Source organism: Camelus ferus, chromosome 9, assembly GCF_009834535.1.
Source record: "Camelus ferus isolate YT-003-E chromosome 9, BCGSAC_Cfer_1.0, whole genome shotgun sequence".
Taxonomy (NCBI): Eukaryota; Metazoa; Chordata; class Mammalia; order Artiodactyla; family Camelidae; genus Camelus; species Camelus ferus.
The window spans coordinates 50603089-50621570 of NC_045704.1; the positions used below are offsets into that span (position 1 = coordinate 50603089).

Consider the following 18482-nt stretch of genomic DNA (forward strand, 5'->3'; position numbering starts at 1 on the left):
AATGTTTTTATTCAAGAATAGCGTATTATGAAAATGCATGTCACTCATGCTGAGAAGTAATACTAAAGTTCAAATTCAGCAATGAACTTTACGGTCGAATCAATTCATTCTCCTAGGAGTATCAGTGAGAACTTACTTGGCATGCACCGAAGGTGTGGATCTTGACCAACTGATGCTACATCCAAATCATTTGTAATTATAAGAAGACTGATAATTATGATCATTTGGTGTGGTGTATGAATTTATAATAAAATGTTATGTAGTGTATTATGATATTGTAATATGGTATGTTAATTTATAGTAAAATAAGTACTAAAATGGAGCTGTTAATTTTCCAGAGAGTTGCTCAGTCTTAAAATTTTTTATCAAGTTGGTCGGGGTCCTCCAAGAAGCCTTTGCCAAGACAAAATTAACTACGTGAGGGTTTTATTAAGGGGACGCTTGTGAAAGAGAACTGGGGAGAGATGGGGCCAAGACTGCCAGAGCCATCAGATGGCCATGCACCTCTGCCTTGAGATGAAGGAGAGAGGGAGGGAAAGTTAGACAGATGTATCCTAGACTTCTGTGCAGTCAGGAAAGGTTACGCAGTCTTTGGGGAGGCCCTGAATCTGAGGAGTCCCGTGTGTCCCAAGGACAGGTCTGCCTTAGAGTCCCTGCTGTGATGAGCCATTGGCTGGGAACGGCCACTGGGAAGTAAGGCCTTGGCCCAAGTATAAAGATGGATTTCAGGGCCCAGCAGCTGAGGCCCTTGGTCAGTTACTCTCATCTAGTTGCAGGTCTGCAGGACACATTCTCATAGCCCCCCAGTTATCAACTATGTTTTTCATTTTTGTAAGGCCATTTGGCTCACTTATTCATTTAGCATGTATTTTACCCAGAGAATGCCACTCAGCAAAGCAACATTGCATCTGCCCTCACAGAACTTATGGATAGTGGATGGTCATTACATACAGATGATCATTATACAGAATGTTCCTGGGTATCTCATTGAGTATAATGTCCCCTTTGTTGCTTTAAATAAAACAGTACCCTCCAAATTAAAATAAATTGAAATACTTGTATCACTTTATAATTTCTGAATATTTCTTTTAAGGGAGCAGAAAATAAACATTGACCAGTTTTTTTTGGAGTTGTATTTGCCTACGTTTTCAACCAAAGGCTTAAGGATTTGACCATCCACTGCCATTTTAGATGGAAATCCAGAAATGTAGGAAATTCTTCCCCCCACCCCACCTTTCTCCAGTACTCATTTCTTAAACTTAGGAAGAATCATAGGGGGTAATTTTGGATTATTGTGACTATTAACCCAGTGTTACTAGGAGATACTGAAAAGGAGGGTAAATTTTAGAAATAATGTGAAGCTGTACAATGATGATACGGAGGCCATCTCTAATTCCCTATTACACTTGAAATATTTAAGGACTCAATAACTTTGGCAGTAAGAGTCATTAGTAGTTGGGGGTGGTGGTGGGAAGATCATGGTTTTAGCCCAGCAACTCAGTTCAGATACTCCGATATCAATACAGTACAATAAATTTGCTTTTCATACTCATATCTGAATATCTTGAATAGTTTTATGATTTATTTGAGCAAAAGCTGGACGGTTATTTTCACTTGTTTTGAGAAGTAGTTTTTGTGCATTAGAGGTGACTGATGACCGTTCGTGATCACTCTTCTCTTCTGAGGCCCCCAGAAGTGCACTCAGCTGACTGCGGGGAGATGGAGGCCAGAGGGAAGTAAAGTCTGTAGTCAGCTAGGAAAGGACACCTACCCAGTCTCCCATGAAGAGCTTTGAGAACAGTCTCAATGTGTCAGGAATCCTGTATATGAAACTCACTTCAACACCCAGAGGTGAGGGGAAAAAGTCAGTTAGGTAACCTACAGGCACTGGAATTTTGTAAATATCCTGTAAAACATCTCTTAAAATAGTGGAGAGATTATTTTAAAAGCACACTTTAAAAGAGGAGTTCAGTTTAGATAAAGAAGAATAAGGAATCTCCTTGAAGTCTTTTTTTTTTATTCATCAGGTTGATTTCTTTTACTATTTTCACAATTAAATTGTCACAGATGATCTTCAGTGCTTGACATGACTTCATCCTTGTGGAAGCTTTAATGGTTTCCAGAGAGTCAGCTATATCATTCTGAACTGGCCTCACCTAGAAACTTAAAAACCCCTTTCTCCTCATCGTGGTACATGAGCGTGGGTCAGAAGTGTCATGTTCCAAAACCAAAGAACACTCATGATGCTGAAACATACTGTAAGCTGATTTTACTTAGAGAGCAAATGATGAGGTGGACATTCAGAATTTGTCAGAGGCACGTATTATCACAAGTACGTGCTCCCGTGGGGATGGGCAGGTACCCTCCTCTGACTAGGATGTCCCCCTCATCACTTCCATTTGGCAGTCACACATAATAAAACAGCTCTCCTTCCACCTCAGAAAATACCAAATGATACAATCAAGTCACAAATTCCAAATTAATCAGCTGCCAGAATCTAGAACCCTCATACAATGATAAAGCTCGAATAATTTTTTAAAATAAAAGGGAGAATGCAACTGTTTATTTCTTTAATTACTGATGTGCTTTAAAATGTTCCTGCTCTGGGAATAAGTGAAAAGTAAAGCCATGATCAGGGACTTACACCCTTGTGTGAGTGAATTTAAAGAACAAGCATTGATGGAAGAGAGAGAGAGAAAGAGGCTGGAATTGGCGGGACCTTTGGGGTGGAGAGTGGGCACAGCCACCGCAGAGAGATCCTGGACAGACCAGCCTAGTGATGACTGATAGGACTGATCTGAACCAGGGCAGTGAAATTCGAATTCTGCTAGTTCTGTCTGGTAAGTGTAACAGAGGGTTAGAGATGGTTTCCATGTCATCATAATACAATTCAATATTGTTACCTATAAATTATCCTCCTTGCTCAATAGCTGCTAGTAATGCTTGTTAACAATGATTGGAGCTAAAATTGTTCCTGGGGTTCATCCTCATGTGTAGAAATGAGTCCTGGAGGACAGAGAGAAAGCAGATCCTCCCTTTCTGTTCTTCCTTCCAAAGAGGCAGTCAGTCTCATGTCATTTCTTTGTTAAGTATGTTCAAAATGTATTAAGTACTGAGGCCAAAGTGAATGATTCCTCAATCCATTCCTTTAAGAGACCTCTTTACTCAAAAATTATATAAAAAGAGATCTCTTTACAGTGTAATTAATCAAAGGAAATATGCAGGTGTAAAGTTGTTGACTAATTTATTCAGCTTTTATTGGGTCACAATTCGACCACATGAAAGAAAAAAAATCTCAATTAAAGTTATTACATACTCTTGAAATTGCATAAAACCTCTCATAGCAAACTGTGCCCCTGTTTTGAATAATGATATAATTTACTCTCTTGCAAAATGACAGAAAATCACCGTTCAAAGGCTGAGCGAAGTTGACAATGACTATTTATTACTTTTTTATGTCAGACAGGTAGTGGTACAAGAACACTGACAGCAGAAATTGCTTGGCACGTCATGGTGGTCATGAGAAAAACCAGGTGGCATCAGATAAACTGGTTTCATATTCTTCCAGAGTTAATATGCATTATGTTTGCTTTGTTTATCTCAGACTCATTGGATTAAGTTCTGAGTTCTGTTTATAGATTGTTTTTTATGTTAGAAGCGTTTTCTAAAAGCCTGAAGATGTTTTCACGCATCCTGAGCAGTAGCTTTGGTATATTTCAAGGCAGTGGCACATGGGGATCATTTATCTCTTCTGATGCTGCAGAGCCAGGAAGTAACTGAGATTTCTGCAGTGGAGATCTGGGCCACGTGTAAGTAAAGCGCATGGTCCGAGCGGGAAGGATGTCTACTGCATCCCCTGAGGGGAGCTTTAAAAACAGTCTTCAGTCTCACAGATATTTTATGTAAAACCTGCTTCTGACCCAAAGGGTACATAAGTAAGTTTAATTCGGTCACTTAGGGACACTGTGATTTTGCAAACATCCAGCCATATGACACTTCAGATGAGATAGGTCACGCTGAAAGCGAAAGAGAAGCACGGGTGACCCGAGGTGCCTCACTATAAATAGCGTTCACGTTCATCAGGTTTTCAAGGTCATATCTCAGCGCTGTAGGCTTGGTTGGCAAATAAGTACCTTTTATGAAAAACTGCTCCTCTGTCCACACAGTATTTGCTGTCTGCTTTGCCGTCTCACTTCCACTGCCTTCGGTTGTTGTGGGATCCTTGTTGAGTATGATGATGGTAAAAATGTCCTGTTGGGTTTTGGCCCTGCTCCTCTGATTCATTGCACCGTTTTCCCACAAGCTTTCTTTATCTTTGTGGATTAAATATATTGAGATCCTTTTTTTTTTTTTTTGTAAGCTGGCCCTTTCTTCGTAGGTGTGGCCAAACTACTTCGGCTTGTTTTGTGGTGGTGGTGTTCAGACAGCCACAGGAAGTTTCATGAAGCATCTCCTATTTTAATTGTTCTTCATTTACTTCATACCCTGTCCAGAACAGTCCTCTCTCTGGGTAACAGAAAGGCACTTCATACAAATTTTAACCCTTTAGTGCTCTATTTTCTTTTAGAGCTTTTTGTAGAAGAGTTCTTCTTTACAAGAGCAGAAGTCGTTCCCTTGGTTGGAAAATACAGTTGAGGCTAGTTTATTGATAAGCAAGAACACCCTCAAAACATGAGTTCGTGAAGGACTTTTATGCCAGAAACATCCCAAACATAATTGTCTTATCAGGATTTCAGTGAAGTAGGAAGCAGTTGTCTTCAGTTCCTCCATCTCCCCTGTTCTAACCTGTACATGTTGTTGGCATTTCAGCAATCAGATAATAGGAAAGATAAATATTTGTTGGTGGTGGTGGTGGGTTTTGGGGGTTTTTTTGTTTGTTTTTTTGTTTTGAGGGGTAGGTAATTAGGTTTATTTATTTATTTATTTTAATGGCGATACTGGGGACTGAACCCAGGACCTCATGGATGCTAAGCACGTGCTCTACCACTGGGCTATATATACCCTCCCAAGATAAATGTTTTTGTCACTGGCTTTATAAGCATGGTTGCCGATGCAGATACCCGATGCTACGTGTTGTTTTTGAGCACCTTCATATAGCTGTTAATTTCGTTTGGACTCAGTTCTAGGAAGACGGCTGCAAAGTTGCATAGTTCCCTTTCTCTCCAGATCCTAATTCCAACCTGTTGACTCTCCAGAAACAAGGAGTTGATGGTCCAGCCCAGCAGGCAGGGGTTCTGAAAGCTGCTAGTATTGTGAGAAAGTATTGTGAGACTCCCTGCTTCTAGTTGGAAGAGAGTCTGGGGACCAGCCTGGAAGACTCTCTGGGGAGACCCTGGATTGTGGGAATCCTGGGAGACACTTGGCTCACAGAGACCCCTGGGCCCCGGGGAGGACGAGCAGCATTGAAAACCTTAATGCTCCTGTGTTCCCTCCTTGCCAAGGAGAGAATGACCTGAAATGGGAGGATTTCCTGAATCCTGAAATTTGGGCCAAGTCCTACTCTATCCTGAGGCTGGGAGGGTGAGTGGCCTGCAGCCTCACTTACATGGATGGCTACTCTGTCTTCCTTCTCCGGGGGTCAGCCACCTAAGGAAGGCAGGGCCTGAGAGTCCACTAGCGGGTGAGAAAAACAACCCTGCCCTTGAGAAGATTCACCAGCAATCAAATGAGAGAGAAACCAAAACAACCAGAATTAAGCTATCCAAGGAGACAGACCCCATCCCATCCTGAATGAAGCTTAGTAAAAGCACCTTAAGGAAATCCTAGCAAAGCAACAAAAAGACCTCAAGGACTGAAAGTATGATTTTTCCGGACTGAAAAAGGATGATCTTTGTGGATACTTGAAATCATCCCTGGGAGGAGCAAGTGAATGGAGCTCTTGACGCCCACAGAAACAAGTCCTAAAAGACAGGAGCCAGGAGGGAAATTAAAATCGGTTAGGGAACATGCAGAGGAGACCCTCCGTGAATACTCCACAGCCCACAAGGATAAAGAGGACGAAAGTGAAACAATAGTTGCACAAACAATATATGAAGTTTTCTAAGCTAAAGAAAAACCTGGTGTCTGCGGATCAAAAGAGCCCACCCTCCCTGTTCTGTGCAAAATAGATGAGAGAAGACACACACCTAGGTACAATCTGATAAAAAAATTCCTAAGTCACAGGGAATCCTGCAAAATTTGAGAAACAAGTAGTAGAACCAGAAGATGCTGGAGTAATTTCCATAGACAAACAGGGCCCTGCAGAGTCATCCTGAAAATAGACACACTAAAAATCACCTAATTCATCAAGAGAAATCTCTGTTCCAGATACACTCCATCACATTTTCTGATTTGTTCTTTCATAGCATTATCACTCTTCAGAATTTTCATCCGTTCCCATTTCATGTTTATTGTCTGTCTCCCCTGTTAGAATGTAAGATGCTTGAACAGCAGGGAACATGTTTCCTGTATAATTTAGCTCTTAAAACAAATATTGATTGACTGACCATTTAAAATTTTAGAGTTGAATGTTTTTTTCTACAATACTTGATAATAGGCAAATATTTTCAGTTTGGAGGGGTAGGGTTTTTAAAAATTGCCTCTTACCAGATCTTTACCAGAGAAGTGAATTTTAGCTATTTACATTTTTTCTTCATTCAAAAGGAAAGATTTTTTTAAAGGTCTATAGAAATTTTATTTAAGATTTTAACCTTGCAGAAGAAATACAAAAAGCACTGTCCTGATTATGTCACTATTTAAGTGTATTCCTTTTTATTTCTTGTTAAAGTAAAAAACAAAGCAAACCAAAACACTCCAAAACAAGAATGCAGTCTTTTCTAAAAATAGGTTTGTTTGAATGTACATCTATTCAAATGAGCGACTCCTGTGTAGGGGGACTGAGTTAGTTCTTTGGTTTATACATATTGATGAAGTGCCTCACATGTAACGTCGTGATGCTGTATGTCGAGGGTCCCCTGTCCGCTCAAGGGGTTTACAGTCTTGCAGGTGAGCAGCAGAGCGGTACCTCTCAGGGCTCTTTGTGCAGAGAGGCAGGGCAGCCTGCTGGCAAGAACACGGCCTCCAGAGCTAGACACCTGGGTCTAAATACCATATCCCACAGCACAGAGGGAAAGTGACATAATCGCTCTCATTTCCAGATTTTTTTCATAGTGATATTCATGATGCTGAACGTCTATAATCAGTATTTTTATTAAAAGGTATAAAATGTGAATGAAAATGGAGCAAAAGGAAGTGTTCTTCAAAATATTGATATAACAAGACAGTCTCAACCAGAACTGAGTTGCCCAGCGTTATTTCAAGAATAACTCTCAAGCCAAAAAAATTTTTAAAGTTAAAAAATGCACCACAGAAGATATAAGCAGAGTAAAGGAAAGAATGTGTCAATCAGAAAGTGGCTCATAAACAGAACGAAGCTTATGATTTGGAGTCAGACAGGCCTGGAGTCCAGTACATGATGCCAAGAGTTGAGTAACCTCAGGCAAAGCACTAAAATTCTGGACCTAAAGGGACTGACTGTCTGTGCAACTGGAATCGGATGCTTGTGGCTCCTGTCAGGTTTAAACGCAAATGTGCAAATCCCTTAGAATAGCGCCTACCGTATAATAAGCATTCAATAAATACTTCATATCTATTATATTATGTTTTGAAAGAGAGACCAGAATACAAATGTTGGTGTCCACGTGTGTGCAGTGGAGGGGAGCGCAGTCTTGCTGTTTTCTGATCCTATTGGGCGGATGGGTGCATCTCAGTTTGAGACCACTTGGACTTGAAAACTCTACAGTTAGTTCCCCTTGTTTAGATTTCGTGCTCGCCAAGCATGAAATATATTCTTCACTGTCAAATTATGAATTCATGTTTTGACATTCAAACCAGTCTCTGTTCCACAATAGTCCCCCGCTAACTAAACACTCATTAAAATACGGGGAGGGGTTCTCTGTCCATAGAGGGCACACATATTTCTGAGTGACTGGTGGACGGTGAAACAGGGAGAAAAGGGAGTGAGGTGTGAAAGTTTTCACTGCTGTATGTGAATAATCAGAGAGCATCCCTAAAAACTTTGAGGTATAGCCTCTAACATGATGACAGCCACATGAACCCTGATCATTTCATTATCTGACCAATTCTTGTAGAGGCTTTAATCATGTCCAGAGGACTCTCAATGTATTTAATTAGCCATACTGAAAAACTTGCCTTCATTAACCTGGGATGTCTCACCAGTAGTTGTGGAGAGACTTAATGGAGCCCTTTTAATAAAGACAAAAGAAAAAGGGATTTATTAGCTATGATGTATGGCTGTTGCATTATCAAGACTTGGAATATCCCATTTGTGGCCTTCCTGTGTGCACATTCACTGTCATCAGTATTGCGGTGTTTCTTGGGCTTCACAGAACACAGCGATGTAGACCAGGACACGGCGCTGGCCGGCGCGCAGGGCTTCCTGGGCTGTCTCTCTGCGGTGCAGCTCAGCCACGTGGCCCCGCTGAAGGCCGCTCTGCACCCCAGCCGCCCAGCCCCTATCACCGTCTCAGGACATGTTACGGAGTCCAGCTGTGTGGCCCAGGCTGGCACTGATGCCACATCAAGGGAGAGGACACACTCCTTTGCAGGTGACTGTTGACTCTTCCTTTGCCCAGACTCGAACACAGCTTGTCCACTGGATATTAAAATCTTCTGATGTTGTGACGCTGTGTTCTTGAGATGGTTTCTTAAAATTGGCTTTGTTTAACTTTCAGTTTCCTTTCTGATTTCTTTCCTAGAGTCTCAGTTCTTTACTCATGTGGACCATTGCATGGGGGCCATGACTTAAGTTTCAGATTACAGACAATCTGCACTGAACTCCATAATTCTGTTCTGGTTCAAAATGTGAATGAATTTTTCATAATTTCTTTTATTTTTTACTTGCCTATATCACCTCTCACCTCCCACCCTTCCTTTTTCTTTTTTTGGCCTTTAACTGCAGATCATTCTGGGACAAGAGATGACAGAGAACCCCTCACTAATACAATCAGAAGTGACTCTGCGGTGATTGGAGGTAATAGAAAGCCTGGATGAGCTCCTCTTTGGTACTTAGTATCGTTACTAACGATGGTGAATATTTAGCATCATAGAAACTATGAAGAATCTACACATATTCGAAGAGTTAGGCAGGGGAAACTGAGGTCAGTGGAGGTGGTTTATTATTTGTACTGGATTATCTTATAGTCATCCTGAATTCCCAGCTTCCTTGGAGATTTTCAGTGTAAATAGTTGACAATTTCAATGAAACATCACACTCAAAGAATAGTGATTAAACTGCGTACCAGTGAATATCGTTCAGCTATCAATGGCCATCCCCATTCCCTAGGGTGCTCTGACTGTATCTGAGGAATTAGCATCTTCATTGGCTTCTTGCACGTATCACTGCTTCTGGAAGGGTTCATGTAAGAAGTAGGAAAACCTGGGATTAACATTAGAAGCATTTAGTTAATGTTGTCTTAATACTTAATAAGGTGGATATTTCCATGGTTTAGATGCTCCCCTCAGTGAAGAGTACAGTTTTATTTGCATTTTTGTCATATACTAGGCTAATGAATTAAAAGTGGCTTATACTTATTTTAAATTGCAAAATTAATACAAAAAATTTTAAAGTATATCTTCCTGGCAGTGAAACAGCATATTCTCTGAGACATAATTTATTCAAAATCAGCCCCCTAAATAAACCTTTTTCTTCCTGATTAATGGTCTTAAGAATGTGGAACAAGTACTTAATCTTTAGAATATTGTCACTTTGGGCAAAGATTTTGGCAAGATTTACAGAGTAAGGAAGAGGTGTGTTGGTAAGTCATTTGGTGTTATTCTAGAATGGACGCAAGTTAGAGGTCACCTGTGAAGTTCTCATTTGACTCAGAAGCCCAGAGCAGAGAAAGACAAAATGGAAGTTTTGCTACTCAGGAACTCTCCAGGGTGGTCAGATTTAGACAGAAAGAAGGCTGCATAGTTTCCTCGTAAAAACACATTCACACAGGTCTTTGGATGGCAACGTCGTAGAATGTAGTAGTTGGCTGTATTTCATTTAGATGATCTTTTTTCCTTTCTTCTTCTTCTTCTCCTCCTCCCCCTCCCCTCCTCCCCCTCCCCTCCTCCTCCTCCTCTTCCTCCTCTTCCTCCTTCTTCTTCTTCTTCTTCTTCTTTTTTTTTTTTTTGATATAACAGGTTAGATCAAGGTTTTTCCTGGACATAACAAACCCTGATCTAACACCTTCCCCAACTTAAAAGAGATGAATCACATACATGGAGCAAACTAGTTTGAGCATCCATCCGTGATTCCGACTGTCAGGATGTCCTGCCTGGGAAGCAGTAGCCTGCTCACTGAATGTAACTGCTTCATCAGCTTCCCACACTGAAGTTGTCCAGGGTTTCTTTCTTTCAATTAGAGGCCTATAACCAGACAAGAGTAGTATTTATAGCAACTCAGCTGATTACTTTTCCAAGATGAGAAGCAAAGTATATAAAAAACAAATGGGTATTCTGATTTAAATATTCTTTATTAATATGACCAACAACAAAAAAGTCATATCCATTAGTAAATTCTTCAGATTTCAAGTACAGTACAGAATTTAGTTACCAGATTTATGTTAGACCTCTCAGAAAGGAATTGCTCTGCCTCTCAGAAGGCTGACCCAGCCAAAAGTCAGCTTAGCCCCTGGCAATACTGTGATTGGCTGGGGCGAATCTGCCCATCAAATCATGTGCTCTGGAATCCATTGTGACCGGTGAGGACCTTTGAAGTTTTGCCTTTAGCTAGATTCATTAGAGTTGTTTACACCTAATTTAAACTAGAATGGAAAGTCCTCATTTTACAGTATAAGACTCCATCCAGGTTGTTTTCATTATTCCTGTTTCTGTCTGAAAATGCTACAGTAATACCTCCACTGATTTCATCCCAGAAGTCTAAGCGTAAGAGAACTCTCAAATTCTGGGTGACAGACAACAGTTTTCCAAATTCTGTTTTTCATTTGAAAGCTTGGCTTTTATCGTTGGCATCGTACGCCGTCAGTTGTTTTTCTTGAAGTGACAGGTTTACTTCGTTTTAGAGAAAATATCTGCCAGATATCCACGTTAAGACAACCATAGTTTGTCTGTCAGGTGTTCTTTCAAATAAAAACAGTGTTCTATAAAGCAAAAAGCAACTAGTTCGGCTCACAACTCAACTCAGACGTTCACACGAGTGTTCTTCCTGGAGACAGCTGTCACACTTGGGGATGCACTCAAAGTGCGTTATACATACTTCCACTTCATCACCCCAAATGTTCAAAAGACTTACGGCCGAAGGTCATGATTTGATTAAGTGAGTAATTTTTAGTGCTTCATCAAGGACAGTCTTCTTAAATGACACTCTGGCTGTGCAATGCCTGCTTTCTACTTTATGAATTCAAAGACCACTTTTCGGGTTGGGTGGCCTTGCCTCGGTTCATGAAGGTATCAGGAATTTTGCCTGATCTTGTTTTGTACTCTCAGTGGCTATGTCAACATAATTAAAAAAGCATCTTGGAATTATCATGAATATTTGTGATCCTGTGTCCAGGGAACCACCCGGGATTCAGAGATCACACTTTGAAGATGACTGAACTAACATAATGCCAGGATTGATCAGCATTTGCACTAAGAGTTGCGGTATTTAAATTTTTCGTTTACAATAAGATGTTTCAGAAAATCGGTGTTCCTCCTGTCAACCTAATCTAATCTATATTATCAATATCCACATTTCATTAGTCAAGATCATTCATATAACCTGTGCCTGCTATTTAGCAATATGACAGATTATTGATAATTAACTTGAATAAAATGTCAGCAGATGTAAGCATTAAAAACATTTAATTATTTTATGATGTCACTACTGCTCTATAATTTCAAAAATAATTAAAATTTGTCTAGATATTAATCTGAAGTAACCAGATGGTCTTAGAGACATGTAGGTAATGGCTTGTGTTATTAATATATTGTATATGTAAAGACACTAAATAAGCCCTGTATATGCATTCAGAATAAATGAAGGTGAACCCACAGGACTGATAGAAGAACTCAAGTAAACGCACCATGTTTTGGTCCAGAAATACCTGAGGTTTCAATATTTCTAGTTGTATACACTAGATGCTTGATTTCAGGAGAAAATAGTTTCATTATGCCTTGTTACACAGTGAAGTCCACACAGGTTCCATCTGAACAATTCTGATTTTGTATTTCCTCTCTCTTCCCTCCCCAGGTCTGATCGCTGTTGTGATCTTTATCTTGCTGTGCATCGCTGCCATCGCTGTTCGCATTTACCAGCAGAAAAGGTTGTACCAGAGAAATGAGGCAAAAAGGTCAGAGAATGTGGACAGTGCTGAGGCTGTTTTGAAAAGTGAGCTTAAGATACAAAATACAGTCGGTGAAAATCAGAAAGAGTACTTCTTCTGATTGGCAGCGATGATTTACCTTATAATTCCAGCAGTCCGATTTAATCGCCAGGGCGCTCAACAGACAAAAAGACGTTCCTTCACTGAATGTATGGGCAGTGGGGTTGCAGCCCTGCCACGTTGCCATGTCAGACTCGAGGTGGCCAGGGAGCCTCCTCCGGTGACATACTCCCCCTAGCAGTCACTCTGTATACCAAGGAGTGAGATATTGCTGCTGATTTCTAACTGTCCTGATACGATCTAAAACGGAAATTTAATTCGCTTGATAACTACAGCTTTTCAATGTGAAAACTGTAGCACTGGTCTCTCAAACACGTGATACGTAAGTTTTGTTAGAGGTAAAAATCAAAATTGAACTATAATGACCTTGCTTTATTTGAGAACATACGCTGTGTTTGCTTTCGTGTCCCCCTGGTGTTGTTCACAGACCTGGAAATGCTTCTAAGATCCCATTTGGCTGGTGTTTGCATCTTAAGTGGCCAAAAGTATACAACCCCCTTTGCCTTTCTCTGTGTTGCATTCAATACAATTTATCACTAGTCTCGAAAGATGTTTTGTTGTCACTGGTTTGTTTGTATTGCTCTTTTTCTATTTGACTCTTCTTAATGATTTTGAAAACATTAGGTTTTGAGTGTCAGACTCCAGCTCTGACCATAAAACTCATATGTGACAGCATCAGAAAGTGCATTGGTCATCAGTATATGATGTCTTGTCTTTGAAATGTTTTTCTGTTTAGTTTGCTATCATGGCTCGGTACTGGCAGCAGTTAAGACCCCAGGTAATGCCAGTTTCCCAAAGAATGTGAAATGTTTGCAACTAAACTTGTTGGTGTAAAAAACACAATTCTGAACACTGCAAAGAATTATTTTTATTTACAACTGTAATATCTCAAATGAAGTATACTTCTGAGAATATTTTCCCCAAACCTATGTCAGCTTTCTTTACAGGTTTGTAATTCTGTTTTTCTAAAGTTTATCACCAACTTTCCTTTAATCTCCCTTGACTATATTCCATGGAGCATCTTCTTACGGAGTGAAAAAAAGACTAATTTGAAGTGTGGCGCTCTGTTCCCCACTCTAAACTACATCCCCTCTTTGGGCGTTTATTTTGCTGTGCACTCACCTCCAGGACATACTTTTTGAAATGTAAGCTGCAGTCACGTCCCCTTTTTGCAAAACCAGTAGTTATTGAAGAATGCTCATCTTAAGGGGTAATGACATATTATAGATCCTATTCTAAGTCTGTCATTCTAGTTGCTTCTCATTTACAATGATGGGGTAAATTTTTCAAAAAGTACCCAAATCAATGTAACTTACTAACTAGTACATTCTGATTAGGGGGTAGATACATACCAGAAGATCAGAGAACACTGGTAATTCATAAAGTTAGTAACTTTATGAACCTGTTGTGATAGTTATCTTTGCGGCCATGTAAACACGATGCTTGCATTTGGCTATATTTAAAGTCCACAAACAAGTCAGTTCAATAATAAGCGCACTTCGGCATTAACACTCCCGCTTTCCAGGCGTCTGCTGAGGGAAAACCGGATTCCTTGGTTTGTCCACACCAGAACCACTTGAAAACATGTACGTTAAACATACTTTCTCCTTATTTTCCCTCTTAACTCTCTTTACAAAACCTGCCTGTCTTTCCCCAAAGCGCTATCTCCATTTTGATGTTTCTGTAAATGTGAATCTTAAGGATATGAGTTAACAGTAGTTTATGAAGGACCTCTGTGGATAAATGGCATTTTGTTCTTCATTGAAAGGCTTGTGGTAGCTCTCAGAGGATTGTACAGAGAAATGGTAGTAGTTTCCATTTGATGAAAAGCTGAATACAGACAGCGTAACAGCCCCGAATCTTTTAGAGGCGTTCTTGTCATTCAGCAGCAGAGTTACCCCAGTGGGAGCAGAAGGCAGACGGGTGTGTAGGTCGCACTGCGGGCCGCACTGCTGGGACCTGCAGCGCGGTGCCATCAAAGCACGCCGGCACGTTGTATGCTAGAACTTTCACTCCCTGATTTGTAATCTGTTCCTTCTTCTTTTCTTAATAAAATGCATTTTTGAAGTAAAATGCAGAATATATTTTGAAATGTTGTATAAAAATTTAAAATGAGGGAATTATACTGGACCTTTTTTTCTCAAAACAGTAAAAAGATGTGTCGATGTATGCCTTCTTTACTGGTGTGTGTGTTTTTTTAAACCTTTTGATACCTCCCATGATTATTCTGAACTGTTAACAAAAGCTGCATGTATAATGTATTTTTCCTTTTACGTGGACTCAGAGATGAAAGAAAAAAATAGAAAGATGTTTATTGATTATAACAAGGTAAAGGAAGTTAAACTAGGTTTTACATTTTGCTGGAGAACAAAGATTTGACTGTTAGTGACTGTTTACTGAAAAGTTATTATATGCTTAAATTGGCTGACGTCCTTTTACTTCGGCAGAGAACTTGGCCAGGGAGCACTATATAAATTCACAGGGTTTTAGGGGAGAATAGAGCACACTCTGCTGTAATAGAAAGTTTAAACATTTGGTGATTTCAAATGAAAACAGTGTATAGTTAACATTCTCTTTTTGACAAAACTGATTTTCCCAAGTCTCACTAAATTCCTATATGCAATATGCAAATAAAGTGGACTTAGTGCGGCAAGTGAAGTGGGGGGGGTCATGCGTGGGATATGATACCTTAATTTCTGTAGAAGCTATGCTACTGAAATGACTCCTGTCCACTCTAGGAAACATGTCTGTTTTTAAAAATCCTTTCCCAAATGTTGCTCTTTAAAACACATTTAATAAATTCTTTAGAGGATAAGTTAAAAACAACAATGAGAAGAAGAAGCAACCAGACCACTAACCCCAGAGAAGGGAAGCATTCCAAATTATCTGTCATTAGATGGGGTTCCCTTTCATCTGTAACAAAACCTCACCACACAGTCCATCGTGTAATCACTGATAAATTGCTTAGAGTGCACAGCTCAGTTTTACAGATGCAATGTCCAAGACACAGATCTATGAGGTTCTGTTCCCAAGGGGACATGTAGTAGTGTGTAAGTGGTGAAGCTGTGACTAGAATTTCATTTTCACTCCACATTTTGTTGATCATTAGTGTTTTCAAGACCTGGCGTGTTGATAGTTATTCAGTGGTATAGAAAATTTGAAGGCTCGTGGTATCCTCTTTGTCCAGAATGACCTATAGTTCTAGATCTTTTCCATATCCTTTTAAAATGAACATAAACCTTTATATGGTACGCCATTGCCAGTGATAGATTTGGTTTTCTTTAAAAAAAATATTTATTAAGCTATGGTCCTGGAATCTAGGAAAGATCATTTTAACCAAAGCACTTCAATACAGTCTTTATGAAATACTCAATATGCGTTCGATCTGACTGTGTCATCAAATATTTTCCTTATGATAGAAGTTGATACATCTCATATTAAAATACATTCAGGTGATTGTTTGACTTTTCAAACCATGTGTCAACTAAATGATGAACTTACCAGATACATTCAGTATGTCCTGCTTGTCTTCTTCTTTTCCAAAGTTAGGATGATGGAGAGTGCTAACAGGGAAGAAGTTCCGAAGCCGCCTGTCCGTGTGTTGTGGATGGGTGTGAGTGAGCACGTGCATACATACAAACAAGGGTATGAAGTGAGCAAGGGAATGTGAAACCATTTGCGTAGAATGTGCTTAGAGTGTTGGACTTTTGGTGTATCAGTTGTTTTCCTGGAGCCTGGTTTTGAAGATTGGCAACTGAAAATACAGTGAGATGGAAAAGTCTGACCCACAATTATAATGGCTTCTCCAGTGAAATCATTTTTTTATTCTTTGCCCTATTTATAACATTATATGCAAATTTTTACTAAAAATGCATGCACATATTTTAAAATTCAAATAGTACAAGAAATCTTATAAGGAAAAATAGCTCTCCATTGCCATATCTCCTCCCCATTGCTTTCAATTCCTTTAGCTGTTTCTTTTTAGCCATCTCTATGTTTCTTAATTACATGCTGTAACAGGCTGGGTTCCCTGGGAAGCAAACTCTTGAGACAGATTATCCTGAAGGACATGTATGAAGGAGTGCTAGGGAGAGCACCATCTATGGGGGAGGCGGGGCGCAGGATGGGGCAGTGGGAGAAGCTGGCTTGTGGTACAGTCACCACAGACTCAGCCAGCTCTGTTGAGATGGCCCTTTAAAGATGTCCTGAGTTGGGGTGAGAGGGCGGGGCATTTACACTTCTGTATCAACCAGGCGTTGGATGTTGACCTGCTTGGTGACACGGGCATGAACTTGGACAAACGGCTCTCTTCAGCGTAGGCATTTCCTGAAGAGGGAGGATACATCTCCTCAGCATCTGCGGAAGGTAATCGTTTAGCCCTGAAACAGGGATGTGGGTGGCACAGAAGAGCATCCCTGCTGGTCCACCCTGTGCTGCCCAGACCCACCTGCTGCACATGGGTTCTGGGGGCAGCTCATTCAGGACGCTGGTCGGTCTCATTTCCCTGGGGAAACTTACACGAGGGAAGAGGATGGAACAAAGCACAGAGCCTGCCCCTGAGGGTGGCCTCCTGGCTGCAACTGGTACTCGTTCTCTCCCTCCTCTACAGCCCGTACCACCACCACCACCCCCCCCGTATCCCCAGCTGACAGCTGTGCAGAGTTTGAACCCTTGTCTGCTACGACCTTTTAGGCTGGAGCTGCTGTACTTTTGCATTTACCATTAAACTTGGTCAAAGGGGTGTCTACACGCCGAGCGTATTCTTCCTACCCCCACAGTGTAACAGCCGCTCCATCTGTTACTACGGGTCGGGACAACTACTCCTGACACAGCCTCACGTGTAACGTCACTGCTTAAGATCCACGTTACAGCAAGTCGTGTGAGAGTGTGCACTCCCCACGGGCTGTCTGGTCTCTCCATACCGTAGCATCAGAGGGTCTCTGCAGATCCTCAAAAGGTTCGCTGATGCCTTGCAAGTGGTAAAAGCAACCCATACACGAAATAAGGAATGATGCTAATCAAAAGTGGTCTCTGTCCATTTCAGGGTGGAAAAGATTTGATGTTGTCAGCTTACCACAGAACTGGTGTCCTTATAGTGGGGACTCATTTTGGGGAATGAACCATGGTCGCTATTGCTGACCATTGGGCCATTCAGGAGTGGTAGCAATGACATCACTTCTGATGGGTCGGGGCCAATCGCCCTGGGATGCACTGCTTCCATGCCTGCCGCCTTGGCTGCTCCATTCATGCACCCGTTGTACTAGAACATCAGTGGCCAGTGATTGGGTGGTGATACCGACTGGCCATCCTGTCTGCTGGGTTGTTGAGTGATTGTTCCGCATCAGCGTATAGTCTCTGGTGGGGAAGGATCTTTACATTTCATTTTCACTCCCGTAGGCCCATCCATGTGCTTCCACATCAGACTTCCTCTTCACTGATCTTCCAGATCTCCTTCTAAGTCCTGACAAACTGGCCAAATTACTGCCTGTAAGTTTGTATATGTTACAACCTTGGGCCTTTTCCTTCACCCAAAGTGAATGACCAGGGACACCATCCAAAAGTTCTGTTCACTGAGAGGCTGTCTCCTCACCGCTGTCTTTCTGTGCTGCCCTGATTGGTCCTAGAGTGGTGCTGCCTTTCAATTTCAGCTTCACCCATGTTCTGAACCAACCCATCCATGCCCGAAGCTCATTTTTACCTCCTTCTGTGGTTGGCAGTGAGGGCCGTTCATGCAGCCATAATGTGAGCTGGGGGAGTAAGGGGGGGAGAGAAGTGGATGGCACGGGGGTGTGGGCTAGTGACTTGTGTGGAGAGCTTGTGCCTGCTAATGCACGATCCCAGAGGCACCGTTTCCAGTTAATTACGGCCACCCAGCTCACATCGTGACTTGCTGGTTCTGACAGAACCCAGCTCATTATGGACAATTTCGCCCGCATTTAATGTCCCTGTGGGAGGCACTGCATCTCTAGCAGGCCTCAGTAGCATGCTGGGAGAAATTTTTTAAAGACTTGTGCATTTCTCTGCTGAAGATGAGACACAGCATTGCTG

The 18482-nt window shown here is 41.2% G+C and overlaps 1 protein-coding gene across 1 annotated transcript in view; it reads left to right on the top strand.

Moving 5' to 3' along the window:
* CNTNAP4 (contactin associated protein family member 4) overlaps positions 1-14719 on the top strand; it is a 222478-nt gene extending 207759 nt beyond the window's left edge. Inside the window, exons 22-24 of the mRNA XM_006193465.3 lie at positions 8388-8606; positions 8960-9031; positions 12242-14719. Of these exons, the coding sequence (XP_006193527.1) occupies positions 8388-8606; positions 8960-9031; positions 12242-12435 (485 nt within the window). The 3' untranslated portion in view covers positions 12436-14719. The remainder of the gene's footprint in view (positions 1-8387; positions 8607-8959; positions 9032-12241) is intronic.
* Positions 14720-18482: the final 3763 nt, after the last annotated feature.